Source organism: Pogoniulus pusillus, chromosome 2 (genome assembly GCF_015220805.1).
Source record: "Pogoniulus pusillus isolate bPogPus1 chromosome 2, bPogPus1.pri, whole genome shotgun sequence".
NCBI classification, from domain to species: Eukaryota; Metazoa; Chordata; class Aves; order Piciformes; family Lybiidae; genus Pogoniulus; species Pogoniulus pusillus.
In genome coordinates this window covers 48,104,939-48,119,961 of record NC_087265.1, presented here as the reverse complement: position 1 = coordinate 48,119,961, position 15,023 = coordinate 48,104,939, and the positions used below count along the sequence as shown (strand labels likewise).

Below are 15,023 nucleotides of genomic sequence, written 5' to 3'. Positions count from 1 at the left end.
TCCTGTGGAGGCTGTGCCCACGTAAGCTCTGCACCCAGCTATCCCCAGTGATAGAGCTGCAGTGGTAGAGCTGCCAGGGATGGCTGGGTGTGTAATGGGCTCTTTACCCAGCTGAGCTTTGACATTTCAGGGGACTGAATAGATGAACTGGCCTGCAGGCAGGCACAGCTGAGAGGATGAAAGGAGCCTTTCAAAGTCTCACTGGAGCTGGATCGTGGGGAAGGCAGCTTTGCTTCCAGCTGGATGGGGAGCTCCTGCTCCTGGAAAATTACCCCAACTTGCTGTTGTAGCCAGAGATACTACAGAGCCATGGCCTCAAGGACTTTCTCCATCCCCACTGACATGATAGATCATCTGATGGAGCAAAGAAATAGACAAGGCCATGCTTGGAAATGTTCTCTTCTGGGGAGAAGTGAGGTTGTTGTGTGCCCCTGGCCTTGGGCTGCTGGAGAGGAGACACTACCCAGGACGGGAAAGGAGGAGAAACTCAGTGAGGTTGGAGTGAAAAGGAGGATCTTGGAATCACAAAATCAGGCAGGGTTGGAAGGGACCACAAGGAGCAGCCAGTTCCAACCCCCTGCCATGGCCAGGGACACCCTACCCTAGAGCAGGCTGCACACAGCCTCATCAAACCCCACCTGGCTACAGCCTCCCTTCAGGTACCTGCGGACAGCAATGAGCTCTGCCCTGAGCCTCCTCTGCTGCAGGCTGCACACCCCCAGCTCCCTCAGCCTCTCCTCACAGGGCTCTGCTCCAGGCCCCTCCCCAGCCTTGCTGCCCTTCTCTCTACACCTTCCAGCACCTCAACATCTCTCTTGAATTGAGGAGCCCAGAACTGGACACAGCACTCAAGGAGTGGCCTGAGCAGTGCTGAGCACAGTGGCACAAGAACCTCCCTTGTCCTGCTGCCCACACTGCTCCTGAGCCAGCCCAGGATGCCATTGGCTCTGCTGCCCACCTGGGCACACTGCTGCCTCATCTTCAGCTTCTCTCTACCAGCACCCCAAGGTCTCTTTCTTCCTGAGTGCTCTGAAGAGGAGTGGAGGAACCTGAAGCCCCATAGAGATTTGTGGTCCCTCTTAATGCCTTCTGTTCTCCCTGTGACTCAGTGTTTTTGCTCTCTGCATTTAACAGGCAGCTGACTCCAGGGATTCCCTCTCTATGGCACTCTATTCCCAGTGTTTTTCGTGGCTTATTAGCAAGATCAATACGAAGATCAAAGGCAAGGAAAACTTCAAGTCTGTGGGCATCCTGGATATCTTTGGCTTCGAGAACTTTCAGGTCTGGATTGTTCTTTGTTGTGGGGTGGGTTACTTGTGGAGATGTCTGTGCACGCAGGAAGGAATTGTGGTTGGTTTCTACCCTGTTTAAAATCATAGAATCAGGCAGGTTGGAAGAGAGCTCCAAGCTCAGCCAGTCCAACCTAGCACCCAGCCCTGGCCAATCAACCAGACCATGGCACTAAGTGCCTCAGCCAGGCTTTGCTTCAACACCTCCAGGGATGGCAACTCCACCACCTCCCTGGGCAGCCCATTCCAATGCCAATCACTCTCTCTGCCAACAACTTCCTCCTAACATCCAGCCTAGACCTCCCCTGGCACAGCTTCAGGCTGTGTCCCCTTCTTCTGTTGCTGCTTCCCTGGCAGCAGAGCCCAACCCCACCTGGCTACAGCCTCCCTTCAGGGAGCTGCAGACAGCAATGAGCTCTGCCCTGAGCCTCCTCTGCTGCAGGCTGCACACCCCCAGCTCCCTCAGCCTCTCCTCACAGGGTTTGTGTTGCAGACTGTGAAGCTTTACTACGTCTGTTTCCCCTTACAGGTGAATCGCTTTGAGCAGTTTAATATCAACTATGCAAACGAGAAACTCCAGGAGTATTTCAACAAGCACATCTTCTCCTTGGAGCAGCTGGAGTACAACAGGTGACACACAGAGAGAGCTGGGCTCCACCTGCCTTCAGGGCTGCTGGCATGGGGGACATCATTCCTGCTTTGTGCCGCTGGGGCAGGAGAGGTTGCTGCGCTGTGGGGCAGTGGCTGTGTTTCTGAGTGCTTTGCCAGCACAGGTCTCTTGTCTCTGAGCAAAAGCTCTCTCCCTGGTAGCTTTTGGGAAGTCCAGATTGCCATCTGTCTCTTGGCTGCGTGGGAATGCTTTGGGCTCATGCTGTGTGCTAGTTTGAAGCCAGCTCGAAGGTTTTGGTGAGATGGATTAGGTCAGAGGCTGTGAAGGGGACACAGGGTGATGTCTGCTGCACTCATGGGCTTGCTGAGATGGATAAGAACAACACTTCAAACATGCTTGGGAGCTCTGAGCTGCATTTCTCTCTCTAGCCTCTCTGATTAATCCATTTTGCTTCCTAACCCCCCTGGCTGAACCTCCTTTCTTCCTTGGGACTGGGGTCAGGTTGAGAGGGGTGGGAGAAGGTGGATGGGTGGTTGGGAGCCCCTCCTGGGGACTCAGGTGTCTGGGGGGGCTGTTGTGTTTCTGTATTGCCTTTTACCTTGTCTATTTCTGTGTACACTGTGACTATCTGCTTGGATCTTGTGCTAAGCTGTAAATGTCAGCTTCATTCCTATCTCCAGAGCTGGCTGAGGCTAGTCTGGGTGATATCCAAAGTGTGGGGGGGCAGGGAACACCCAATGCATCACACACTGTTGGAACACATGGTCACTGGCCTTATTGCTGACGTCAGTAATGATTTACTTAAGGCAGTGGTAACCTCAAGAGCAACTACCTCAGGTAGTTGTTGTAGAATGAATTATAGAATCATAGAATCAAGCAGGTTGGAAGAGACCTCCAAGCTCAGCCAGCCCAACCTAGCACCCAGCCCTGCCCAATCAACCAGACCATGGCACTAAGTGCCCCAGACAGGCTTGGCTTCAACACCTCCAGGGATGGCAACTCCACCACCTCCCTGGGCAGCCCATTCCAGTGCCAATCACTCTCTCTGCCAACAACTTCCTCCTAACATCCAGTCTGACCCTCCCCTGGGACAGCTTGAGACCTTATTGCTGTCTACAACTACCTGAGGGGAGGTTGTGGCCAGGAGGAGGTTGCTCTCTTCTCTCAGGTGGCCAGCGCCAGAACAAGAGGACACAGCCTCAGGCTGTGCCAGGGGAGATTTAGGCTTGAGGTGAGGAGAAAGTTCTTCCCTGAGAGAGTCATTGGACACTGGAATGGGCTGCCCGGGGAGGTGGTGGAGTCGCCGTCCCTGGGGCACTTCAAGGCAGGACTGGACGTGGCACTTGGTGCCATGGTCTGGCCTTGAGCTCTGTGGTAAAGGGTTGGACTTGATGATCTGTGAGGTCTCTTCCAACCCTGATGATACTGTGATACTGTGAGACTGTGTCCCCTTGTTCTGTTGCTGCTTGTCTGGCAGCAGAGCCCAACCCCACCTGGCTACAGCCTCCCTTCAGGCAGCTGCAGACAGCAAGGGACCTCAAGGATCATCCAGTCCTAACCTCCTGCCACAGGCAGGGACACCTCCCACTAGAACAGGTCACTCAAGGACTCATCCAGCCTGGCCTTGAACACCCCCAGGGAGGGAGCAACCACAGCCTCCATGGGCAACCTGTGCCAGAGTCTCACCACCCTCACTGCAAACAACTTCTTCCTAACATCCAGTTTAAATCTCCTCTCTGCCAGTTCAAACCCATTCCCCCTTGTCCTGTCATTACCAGACCTTGTCAATAGTCCCTCCCCAGCCTTCCTGTAGGTCCCCCTCAGATACTGGAAGGCCACTGTAAGGTCTCCTCAAATCCTTCTCTTCTGCAGGCTGCAGAGCCCCAACTCTCTCAGCCTGTCCTCATAGCAGAGCTGCTGCAGCCCTCTGAGCATGTTTGTGGCCTCCTCTGGACTGGCTCCAACAGTTCTGTGTTCCTTTTTGTGTTGGGGGCTCTAGAACTGCACACAGGACTGCAGGTGGGGTCTGAGGAGAGCAGAGTAAAGGAGCAGAATCCTCTCCCTTCTCCTCTCCAGGCTGCAGAGCCCCAGCTCCTGTAGCCTGTCCTCAGAGCAGAGCTGCTGCAGCCCTCTGAGCATCTGCAGGTGGATTCTGGGTGTGCAAAGCCTGCTACTCCTAACAGCAGATGTTTAGGTACCTCACAGCTCCCTAGAGGTAGATGATTTGCTGTCTGCCAGCTCTTTCTGTCCTAGTGGCTCCCGTGCTGTGGAGAGGGCTTTGTAACTCAGCCCAGCACCTTTGAAGCAGACTATTTGCTGAGCTTAAAGAACATGGAGGCTTTTTGCACAGCTGTTTCTCTTCTGTGGGCTTCATTCTGGATTGTATTTTGTGTAGTACCTGCAGTGTTCCAGAGTGTCTCTGCTCCTAGAGGAAGCTGCTAGGCAAACGCTTAGCCCTGGCTCTGAAACAGAAGCCTTTATGTTAGTGAATGGAGCAATTGAATAGGATCAGTGAGGGCAAAGGAGAGCAGCCTTTTAAGTTGAATAGGCAATTGATGCCATTCTAAGGGTTACAAAACTGCGAGGCTCTTTATGCACTCACTTCTCAGCCCAGGGCCACCGCTGCAGGAAGCTTGCAGTAAGGATGGCATCGCCACCACAAAAGACTTGGTCCTGACTGTTACATAGGAGTTCAAGTTCTGTGCCTGAATCTTGGGAAGAGCAAGGGAAGTTTATTGTTAGCTGTTCACCAGGTTATTCTTGGGGGATCACAGGATTTTAGCCTCTGGAGATAGTCAAGAACCGCCTGGATGCTCTGCAGTGTGATCGGCTCTGGCAGGGAGGCTGGACCAGATGAGCTTTCAAGGTGCTTTCCAGCCCCTGGAATTCTGTGCTTCTGTGATTCCTGAGCCAGGGCTCTTCTCTCAATTCTGAAAACAGAAATCAGGGAATCAACCAGGTTGGAAGAGACCTCCAAGCTCAGCCAGCCCAACCTAGCACCCAGCCCTGGCCAATCAACCAGACCATGGCACTAAGTGCCTCAGCCAGGCTTGGCTTCAACACCTCCAGGCACAGCAACTCCACCACCTCCCTGGGCAGCCCATTCCAATGCCAATCACTCTCTCTGACAACAACTTCCTCCTAACATCCAGCCTAGACCTCCCCTGGCACAGCTTGAGACTGTGTCCCCTTCTTCTATTGCTGGTTGCCTGGCAGAAGAGACCAACCCCACCTGGATGGAGCCAGACCAGGGGGCTAATTAAGTACATAAAATCATAAAATGAAAGAATCAAGCAGGTTGGAAGAGACCTCCAAGCTCATCCAGTCCAACCTAGCACCCAGCCCTGGCCAATCAACCAGACCATGGCACTAAGTGCCCCAGCCAGGATTGGCTTCAACATCTCCAGGCACAGAGACTCCACCACCTCCCTGGGCAGCCCATTCCAATGCCAATCACTCTCTCTGACAACTTCCTCCTAACAACCAGACTAATTTATGAGAGTGTTAAGAAGTTGGTAGTAGAGGAGAAAACACATCCAGCAGAGCTTTACAGAATGCCATGGATGATGTCCAGAGCACACTTATCATTCAGCTGTACCTACATCAGCTCCTGCTCTCAGAAATGCAGGGCTACCAGGCAGCTCCTCTGCAGCTCAGGCCAAAGCTTGTCTGTGTCATCCTCTTCAAAACTCTCCCTGAAAAGCTGCTCCTGTCTACTCTTCTGGTGGACCTATGAATTGTGGTTCAGTCTTAGGGCAGAGGTGCTTCAGGCCTGCTGTCCTGATTAGTGGGCAGCAGTTTACTCTTGAAGTTGTGTAGCAGACTGTGATGGGTTGGACTGGATGATCCTGGAGGTCTCTTCCAACCTGCTTGATTCTATGGTCCAGTTGATTGGACAGGGCTGGGTGCAAGGTTGGACTGGATGATCTTGGAGGTCTCTTCCAACCTGCTTCATTCTATGGTCCAGTTGATTTGCCAGGGCTGGGTGCAAGGTTGGACTGGATGAGCCTGGAGGTCTCTTCCAACCTGCTAGATTCTATGATCACCACCACTTGGGCTGATGCTGATCACTTCTGAAAGTGCAACTGAGAGCAGCTCTAATTTCTTACTGCTGTGTGTGGGATTTGCTCAGTGACTACAAGATGAGCATCAGGTCAAATCCCTGGGATCAGGCCAGGAGGAAAGGCCACCTCCTACTGCTGTCTCCTTGTGTTAGCAGTGCATTGTGTCCCTTGTTCTTTTTCCTCAGCCATGGCAAAGCCTCATTTTCCTGCAAATAGTCTTGCCTCTTGGGACAGCCACTGTGCTCAGCTGCTTCTGCTCTCCTGCATCTCAAGGCACTGGACCTTGCATTTCACATCTTTCTCTATTTGTTCTTGACTGTCAGGGAAGGAATCAACTGGGAAGCCATTGACTGGATGGATAATGCGGAGTGCCTGGACCTTATTGAGAAGGTGAGCAGTGACACAGGCTCACAGGGTGCTAGGGGTTGGAAGGGACCCAAGGAGATCATCCAATGCAACCCCTCTGCCAGAGCAGGACCACACAATCTAGCACAGATCACAGAGGAACACATCCAGACAGGCCTTGAGAATCTCCACAGAAGGAGACTCCACAACCTCCCTGGGGAGCCTGTGCCAGTGCTCTGGGATCCTTACAGGAAAGAAGTTCCCCTTGTGTGGAGCTGGAACCTCCTGTGCTGCACCTTACACCCATTGCTCCTTGTCCTATCCCAGGGAGCAGTGAGCAGAGACTGTGCCCCCCTCCTGACCCCCAGCCCTCAGATGTTTATTGATTAAATCCCCTCTCAGTCTTCTCTTCTGCAGACTAAGCAGCCCCAGGTCCCTCAGCCTCTCCTCACCAGCCATGCCCTCCAGTCCCCTCTTCATCCTTGTAGCCCTCAGCTGGACCCTCTCCAGCAGATCCCTGTCCCTCTTCATCTGAGGAGCCCAAAACTGAAGGCAGCATTGAAGATGAGATCTCAGCAGGGCAGAGTAGAGGGGAAGGAGAACCTCCCTTGATCAGTGGCAGTTTCCAGGGATCACAGTGGGGACTGCTGATTGTCTTTAGACCTTTCCTGCTGTTTCCTGATCCTCTTCCCATTGTGGTAAAACGATGAGCTGCTGAGTCCTGGCTCAAGAGAGCAGATCTCTGCTGACTGTTGAGAGTCAGCTTAGGGAGGGTGTCACAGTTTTGTAACCATAGTCCTGGCTCAGGAGAGCAGATCTCTGCTGACTGTTGAGAGTCAGCTTAGGGAGGGTGTCACAGTTTTGTAACCATAGTCCTGGCTCAAGAGCAGATCTCTGCTGACTGTTGAGAGTCAGTTTAGGGAGGGTGTCACAGTTTTGTAACCATAGTCCTGGCTCAAGAGCAGATCTCTGCTGACTGTTGAGAGTCAGCTTAGGGAGGGTGTCACAGCTTTGTAACCATAGTCCTGGCTCAAGAGAGCAGATCTCTGCTGACTGTTGAGAGTCAGCTTAGGGAGGGTGTCACAGTTTTGTAGCCATAGTCCTGGCTCCAGAGCAGATCTCTGCTGACTGTTGAGAGTCAGCTTAGGGAGGGTGTCACAGCTTTGTAACCATAGTCCTGGCTCAAGAGCAGATCTCTGTTGATTGTTAAGAGTCACCTTAGGGAGGGTGTCACAGTTTTGCAGAGGGAGCTGCACTGCACTGAAGCTTCCATCTGAATTGTTTATGTTTAACCTCGCTGATATTCTGCTTGCCAAATGCATTGACTGGGCAGAATTCTGCTTTCAGTCCCACCTTTGCTGCCTGTAACTGGAGGGTTACTGCTCAATGTGCTGTCCAGATCACCAGTTCTTGGCTTGGTAACCTAGAGCTTTCACTGGCAGTAAAAGGCTGTCTCCTGTCTGGCTGTAGAAACTGGGTCTGCTGGCTTTGGTGAATGAAGAGAGTCGATTCCCCAAAGGCACAGACAACACCCTGCTGGAAAAGCTTCACAGCCAGCATATGGTAAGTCAGAAAATAACCCTGGCAGTCAAATGATCACTCTGTTAGCCCCATCAGCATGTCAAAAGTGAAAGTGAAGGCTTTGATGATGCAAAATGTGTGCTTTGTGCAGGAAGTTTAAAATGCCTTAGAGCTGAACCTGCAAACGTTTAATCAGGCTCCAAGTGTTTAATAAGCCTGCAGAGAGGCTCTTGTGCACGTGGAGAGAGGGAGAGGGTGCACCCCACAGGCTGTGCATAGAGATTTGCATCTGAGGCCCATTCCTCACACAGCTCAATTCCCTGGGGCTTGTGGAGGTGATGAATTTTCTTGTTGAGATCTAAGAGCAATTAAACAAAACACCATCAAAGTGCCTCTGACTGCAAGTCACGTTTGAGAGTGTGAGTGCTGCTGCAGGGGTGCAAGAGTGAGAGAGTCTGTGAGGGGAGGCTGGGTTCTGCTGGTCTGCAGCAGGACACAGGCAGCACCCCAGGCATGGAGGAGAGGAGGCTCAGGGCAGACCCCATGGCTGCCTACAACTACCTGAAGGGAGGTTGTAGCCAGGTGGGGTTGGGCTCTTCTGCCAGGCAAGCAGCAACAGAACAAGGGGACACAGTCTCAAGTTGTGGCAGGGGAGGTCTATGCTGGATGTTAGGAGGAAGTTCTTTACAGAGAGAATCATAGACTCAAGCAGGTTGGAAGAGAGCTCCAAGCTCATGCAGTCCAACCTAGCACCCAGCCCTGGCCAACCAACCAGACCATGGCACTAAGTGCCCCAGACAGGCTTGGTGTATAGGGTTAACACTCCTGGGGGAGTGACCCTGAACCTGACCCTAGGGGTCTTGGCCCCTCCTCAGGGGTGGGCCACACTCCAGGTGATGGTTAGCCCACTCCCCCCACTTCCTGTGGTATAAAAGACAGGAGTTCTCCTGTCTCTTCCTCTTTTCGCCCTCTTGCTCACTACCTGCGTTCATGACCGCACACACACACTGATACTGTATACCAGCCACGAGGCAGAGACACCATCACACTACTCGGGTTGTATCCATCCCTGTTTTGTATTTTGCTGTTTTCCCTTCCTCATCCTTTGTAAACTCCCCTACCTCCAATCCCTTTTTTTTCTAAGTTATTGTTAAACTTTTCCTTTTTAACTTCCAAATCGAGTGAGATTGATTTATTGGGGTGTCCCTACCTTTTATCTCTCTCCCTGTCTTTTGGGGAAAGGAGGGGGAGGAGGGGAGGGCACTCTATAAACTCTATAAATTCTATAAATTGTCATTGGGTCTACCAAATTTATAAGAGTCTCTGGGAACTTGCATTTGAACCCAAGACAATTTATTTGGCGTCTCAACGTGGGGCTAGGTAGAAAGAATTCTTTCAGAGAAGATTTGGAAGTTAAAAAAAAAAAAAAAATGGATATTCTGAAAGTCTTAATCATTAACGCATTTGCATGGCTGTTGTGGGGCTGGCTGTTAAAGTTTATAAGTTACCATGTCTTCTGGATTGTCATTGATATGCTCTGGGAATATTCTAAGCATTTGCCTGCCCGAGTCTATGCCTATTTCCTGAATTCTGTTAGTAATATCACTGTGTTTAGAAATGTTTCTGGAACATGGAATCAGTCTGAGTATATGCATTGGAGCACAGAAGCTCCAGATATTTTGGGCGAGAAATGGTACTGGATAGCTGTTATTTCACTGTGTGTAAATCTGGGTTTGGGAATTAATAAGATAGCGGTGAACTGGGACACGTGGAAATATCGAGTGGGCGCCGCCATTAGGGTGCTTAGGGGGAGGGGTGGTCCTCACTGCCCCAGCTGCAGTTGCGGGGGTTGGGCGACAGGTCAGGCCGTTCCGGCCGCCCCCAGCGCAGGCACCGCCCCTAGCGCGGCTCCGCCCCGAACTCCGCCTCCGGTCCCGCCCAGGGCAGCCCCCCGGACCCTGCCCCCTCAGCCCAGCCCCCTTCACCTAGCGCCAATTACGACGCGGCCAGCAAGATCAAATCAAAACCCTCCCGCAGATACCGATCCAGGGCAAGGGACCTCTTCGGGAACCAGCACCCCCCAGCAACAGCAACCAGCTGGAAATGGACCTGATAATGGAGTGATCCTTATCAGCTCCACGCCCAGAAAGGAAATCAGGCACATAAGGCAGGAGTATGCAAGGGCAAACGGACAGTCCCTTTTAGCCTGGCTTTTGAAATGCTGGGATGCAGGAGCAGAAACAGTGGACCTAGATCACAGGGAGGCAAAGCAACTGGGATCCTTGTCGAGGGATGGAGGTGTGGATAAGGAGCTGGGAAGGCTCGATGGTACCCACTCACTTTGGGCCAGGCTTCTGATAGCTGTGAGGTACAGGTACCCGACTAAGGATGACATGATTTTCCATCCCCTTAGATGGACAGATATGGAACAGGGTATCTCATACCTGAGGCAAATGGCGGTTCAAGAGATAATTTATGGAGCCGACCAGAGGCCCTCGGACCCTGATGATGTCCGCATGAAGCCAGCCCTCTTAAAGAAACTGACTCAGTGTGCCCCTTCCACATATGCCCCCACATTGGGAGCACTGCTGCTGGGCAGAGACCCCAACAACCTTCCCACAATCAGGGAGTTTGTGAATGACCTGAGACAGTTTGAAGACAGTTTGTCGAGGAAAACCTTAATTGCCACTGTAGAGACCCTCACCCAAGAAATGAACGAGCTGAAAGCCTCTTTCTCTGAAATGCAGAAGGCAGAGGAGGACTGCTCTTCACCTTCAGAATGGGTGCAAGTCTCAGCTGTAAGGAACACACGCCGCCGTGCTCCTCCTCCTCCCCGCAGGAGACCAGCCCAGAGCAGACAGGGTACACACAGGGGGTCACTCTGGAGAACACTGTGTGACCATGGGGAAAACATGGATAGATGGCATGGCCAGCCCACCTCAGCTCTATCGGCCAGGGTAAGGGAACTGCAGGGGACAAACACAGGGAATAACTCCTCCAGAAGAGGGGTTGCCCCAGTGTCCCGCAGGCAGCGCTCTCGCTCAAGGGGTGGTGAAGCCAGTAACTCAGGTCCATGTGCCTCATGCAGTCACACTGCTCAGAATTAGAGGTGCCCTGTCTCCAGCCAGGCGGAGGCCAGGGATAACAGAGTATATTGGGACGTGTTTGTGAAATGGCCTGGCACTTCTGAAGCCGAGAAGTACAGAGCGTTGGTAGACACCGGTGCCCAATGCACTCTGATCCCCTCCAGCCACAGGGGGACAGATACTGTTACAATTGCAGGAGTCACAGGGGGGTCTCGGGAGTTGACTGTGCTGCAGGCTGAGATAAGCCTCACCGGGAATGTGTGGGAGAAGCACTCCATAGTAACTGGCCCTGATGCACCTTGCATCCTGGGGATTGACTTTCTCCGGGAAGGGTACTTTAAAGATCCAAAGGGGAACAAGTGGGCTTTTGGCATAGCAGCTGTAGAGACTGCAGACAAAGAGCAGCTGTCTATCATGCCTGGCTTGTCAGATGACCCTTCCGTGGTTGGTACCCACAAGGTGGAAGATGTCAAGTTACCTATTGCTTCTCGTGTAGTTCATCGCAGGCAATACCGCACCAACAGAGACTCCCTGCTACCCATACAGCAGCTGATTCGCCGCCTGGAGCAGCAGCTTGTCATCAGCAAGAGCCACTCGCCCTTCAACAGCCCGATATGGCCAGTGCGAAAGGAGACGGGGGAGTGGAGACTCACGGTGGATTTCCGAGGCCTGAATGAAGTGACTCCTCCAATCAGCGCAGCCGTGCCTGACATGTTGGAGCTGCAGTATGAACTGGAAACAAAGGAGGCCAAATGGTATGCCACAATTGACATTGCTAATGCTTTCTTCTCCATCCCCATTGCAGAAGAATGTAGGCCGCAGTTTGCCTTCACCTGGAGAGGAGTCCAGTACCACTGGAACAGACTGCCTCAAGGGTGGAAGCACAGCCCTACAATCTGCCACAGCATCATCCAGACTGCACTGGAGAAGGGTGGAGCTCCGGAACATCTGCAGTACATCGATGACATCATTGTATGGGGTGAGACAGCAGAGGAGGTCTTCCAGAAGGGTGAGAAGATCATTAATATCCTGTTGGATGCAGGTTTTGCCATTAAGAGAAGCAAAGTGAAAGGGCCTGCCAGAGAGATCCAGTTCCTGGGAGTTCGATGGCAGGATGGCCGACGCCACATCCCTATGGATGTGGTGAATAAAGTGGCCACTATGGTGGAACCCACTAACCGGAAGGAGACACAATCCTTCCTGGGGTTTGTGGGCTTTTGGAAGATGCACATTCCCGGGTACAGTCAAATTGTGAAACCCCTCTTTGACGTTACAAGAAAGAGGAATAACTTTGAGTGGGGACCTGAGCAGCAGGTGGCATTTGACCAGATCAAACGAGAGGTGGTCCATGCCATGGCCTTGGGACCAGTTCGAACCGGCCCAGAGATTAAGAACATTCTCTACACTGCAGCCGGTGAGAATGGTCCTAGCTGGAGCCTATGGCAGAAAGCTCCTGATGAGACAAGAGGCCGCCCACTCGGGTTCTGGAGCAAGGCATACAAAGGCTCAGAGACCAAGTATACCCCCACAGAGAAAGAAATCCTAGCTGCCTATGAGGGAGTTAGAGCTGCTTCTGAGGTGATTGGGACGGAGTCACCACTCCTTTTAGCTCCAAGGCTTCCAGTCCTGACTTGGATGTTTAAAGGGAAGGGTTCGACTCCGCACCATGCCACAGATGCCACTTGGAGTAAGTGGATGGCTCTGATAACTCAGAGGGCTAGGATGGGGACTCTCGAACGTCCAGGCATTGTGGAGGTCATCACCAACTGGCCAGAGGGTACTGACTTTGGAAAGCCAGCAGAAGAGAAGACAGTGACCCGTGCCGAGGAAGCCCCCCCATACAGTGACCTTCCTGAGGAGGAAAAGGCATATGCTCTCTTCACAGATGGATCCTGCCGCCTGGTAGGCAGCAAGCGAAGATGGAAGGCTGCCGTCTGGAACCCCACACGCAGGGTTGCAGAGGCAAGAGATGGAGAAGGCGAATCCAGCCAGTATGCTGAGGTGAAAGCCATCCAGCTGGCCCTGGACATTGCAGAACGAGAGCAGTGGCCAATGCTATACATCTACACTGACTCATGGATGGTAGCAAATGCCTTATGGGGGTGGCTGAAGGAGTGGAAGAGAAATGATTGGCAGAGAAAAGGGAAGCCTATTTGGGCTGCTGATCTCTGGCAAGACATTTCTGCACGCCTGGACAAACTGCCAGTTAAAATCCGCCACATCAGTGCTCACATCCCAAAGAGCAGAGCCACTGAAGAGCAGCAGCATAACCACCAAGCTGACCAGGCTGCCCACATCTGCCAGATTGACCTGGACTGGAAGCACAAAGGTGAACTGTTCTTAGCTCGGTGGGCACATGACTCTTCTGGCCACCAAGGAAGAGATGCCACATACCAATGGGCCCGAGACAGGTCCGTGGACATATCCATGGAGGCCATAACTCAGGTTATCCATGAATGTGACATCTGTGCCACCATAAAGCAAGCCAAGCGCATGAAGCCTTTGTGGTACGGGGGAAGGTGGTCAAAGTACAGGTATGGGGAGGCCTGGCAGATTGATTACATCACTCTGCCTCGGTCTCGTAGTGGCAAGCAGTATGTGTTAACCATGGTGGAGGGAAGCACGGGGTGGCTGGAAACCTACCCAGTACCTCATGCTACTGCCCGTAACACCATTCTGGGTCTGCAGAGCCACATCCTGTGGAGACACGGAACCCCAGAGAGAATTGAGTCAGACAATGGGACCCATTTCAAGAACCACCTTGTAAGCAACTGGGCAAAAGAGCATGGGATAGAATGGGTTTATCACATCCCATACTACCCACAGGCTGCAGGAAAGATTGAGCGACACAATGGTCTGCTGAAAACCACCCTGAAGGCTATGGGAGGTGGAACTCTCAGAAACTGGGAGAAGCACCTTGCAGAAGCCACTTGGCTGGTGAACAGCAGGGGATCAGTTAACAGAGCTGGTCCTGCTCAGTCTGCCCTACTGCCCATAGTTGAGGGAGATGGAGTTCCTGTAGTCTGTGAAAGGAATCTACTGGGAAAGACTGTGTGGGTTGCTCCTGCCTCTGGTGGGGGAAAACCTATCAAAGGGGTGGTATCTGCAGAGGGTCCTGGTCACACATACTGGGTGATGATGGAAACTGGTGTTATCGAGTGTGTCCCTCAGAGAAACCTCTCTTTAGCTGAAAAGGTTTTGAAATCTCAGAGTTGATTCCATGTGTTCCAGATATTTCAGGTTATCTTGTATTATAGTTGTATAATAGTTGTATCATAGTTGTGCAATACTTGTATCATAGTTGTGCAATACTTGTATTATAGTTCATAAGGGGTTACAAGTTGTTTTTTGTAGTTATACCCTCACCACTACACGGCGTCCAACAGAACCTACATGACAGCAGCAGCTATCCAGAGTCCTACAGCATCGCATCACACCACGGCGTCCAACCAGAACCCTGCATCTGATTCGTCACTGATGCCCTGCAGTGAGAGACTGTTCCTGATTTCCCTCCAGAGGATGTCTACAGCCATCTCATCTACACCTGTTCCCCTGATGCCAGACATGAAGAGACTGTTCCTGATGTTTTCTTCGCAGAGGGAAAAGACTCTTTTCCTGAGTACCAACAAGAACTGTTCCTGATTCACTGACTTTTCTTCCGTTCCTGCCCTGCTCACATCTCAGCAACCTGCACCGGACCAGAGGAACACATCGCCTTGGGATACAGCCGGGGACCAAGAAGGACTTCACGAACTCTTAACCCATGGACACTTTTCCCATCTTTGGAGAAGAAGACTGTTCTTAGGAAGGTGGAAGTGGTCTAACCAAGGGGTGGAATGTATAGGGTTAACACTCCTGGGGGAGTGACCCTGAACCTGACCCTAGGGGTCTTGGCCCCTCCTCAGGGGTGGGCCACACTCCAGGTGATGGTTAGCCCACTCCCCCCACTTCCTGTGGTATAAAAGACAGGAGTTCTCCTGTCTCTTCCTCTTTTCGCCCTCTTGCTCACTACCTGCGTTCATGACCGCACACACACACTGATACTGTATACCAGCCACGAGGCAGAGACACCATCACACTACTCGGGTTGTATCCATCCCTGTTTTGT

At 52.2% G+C, this 15,023-nt stretch overlaps 1 protein-coding gene across 1 annotated transcript in view; it reads left to right on the top strand.

Moving 5' to 3' along the window:
• The window catches only part of LOC135186543 (unconventional myosin-X-like), a 111,998-nt gene that overhangs the window by 40,370 nt on the left and 56,605 nt on the right, over window positions 1-15,023 (top strand). Inside the window, exons 12-15 of the mRNA XM_064164333.1 lie at window positions 1,135-1,281; window positions 1,819-1,919; window positions 6,287-6,353; window positions 7,779-7,871. Of these exons, the coding sequence (XP_064020403.1) occupies window positions 1,135-1,281; window positions 1,819-1,919; window positions 6,287-6,353; window positions 7,779-7,871 (408 nt within the window). The remainder of the gene's footprint in view (window positions 1-1,134; window positions 1,282-1,818; window positions 1,920-6,286; window positions 6,354-7,778; window positions 7,872-15,023) is intronic.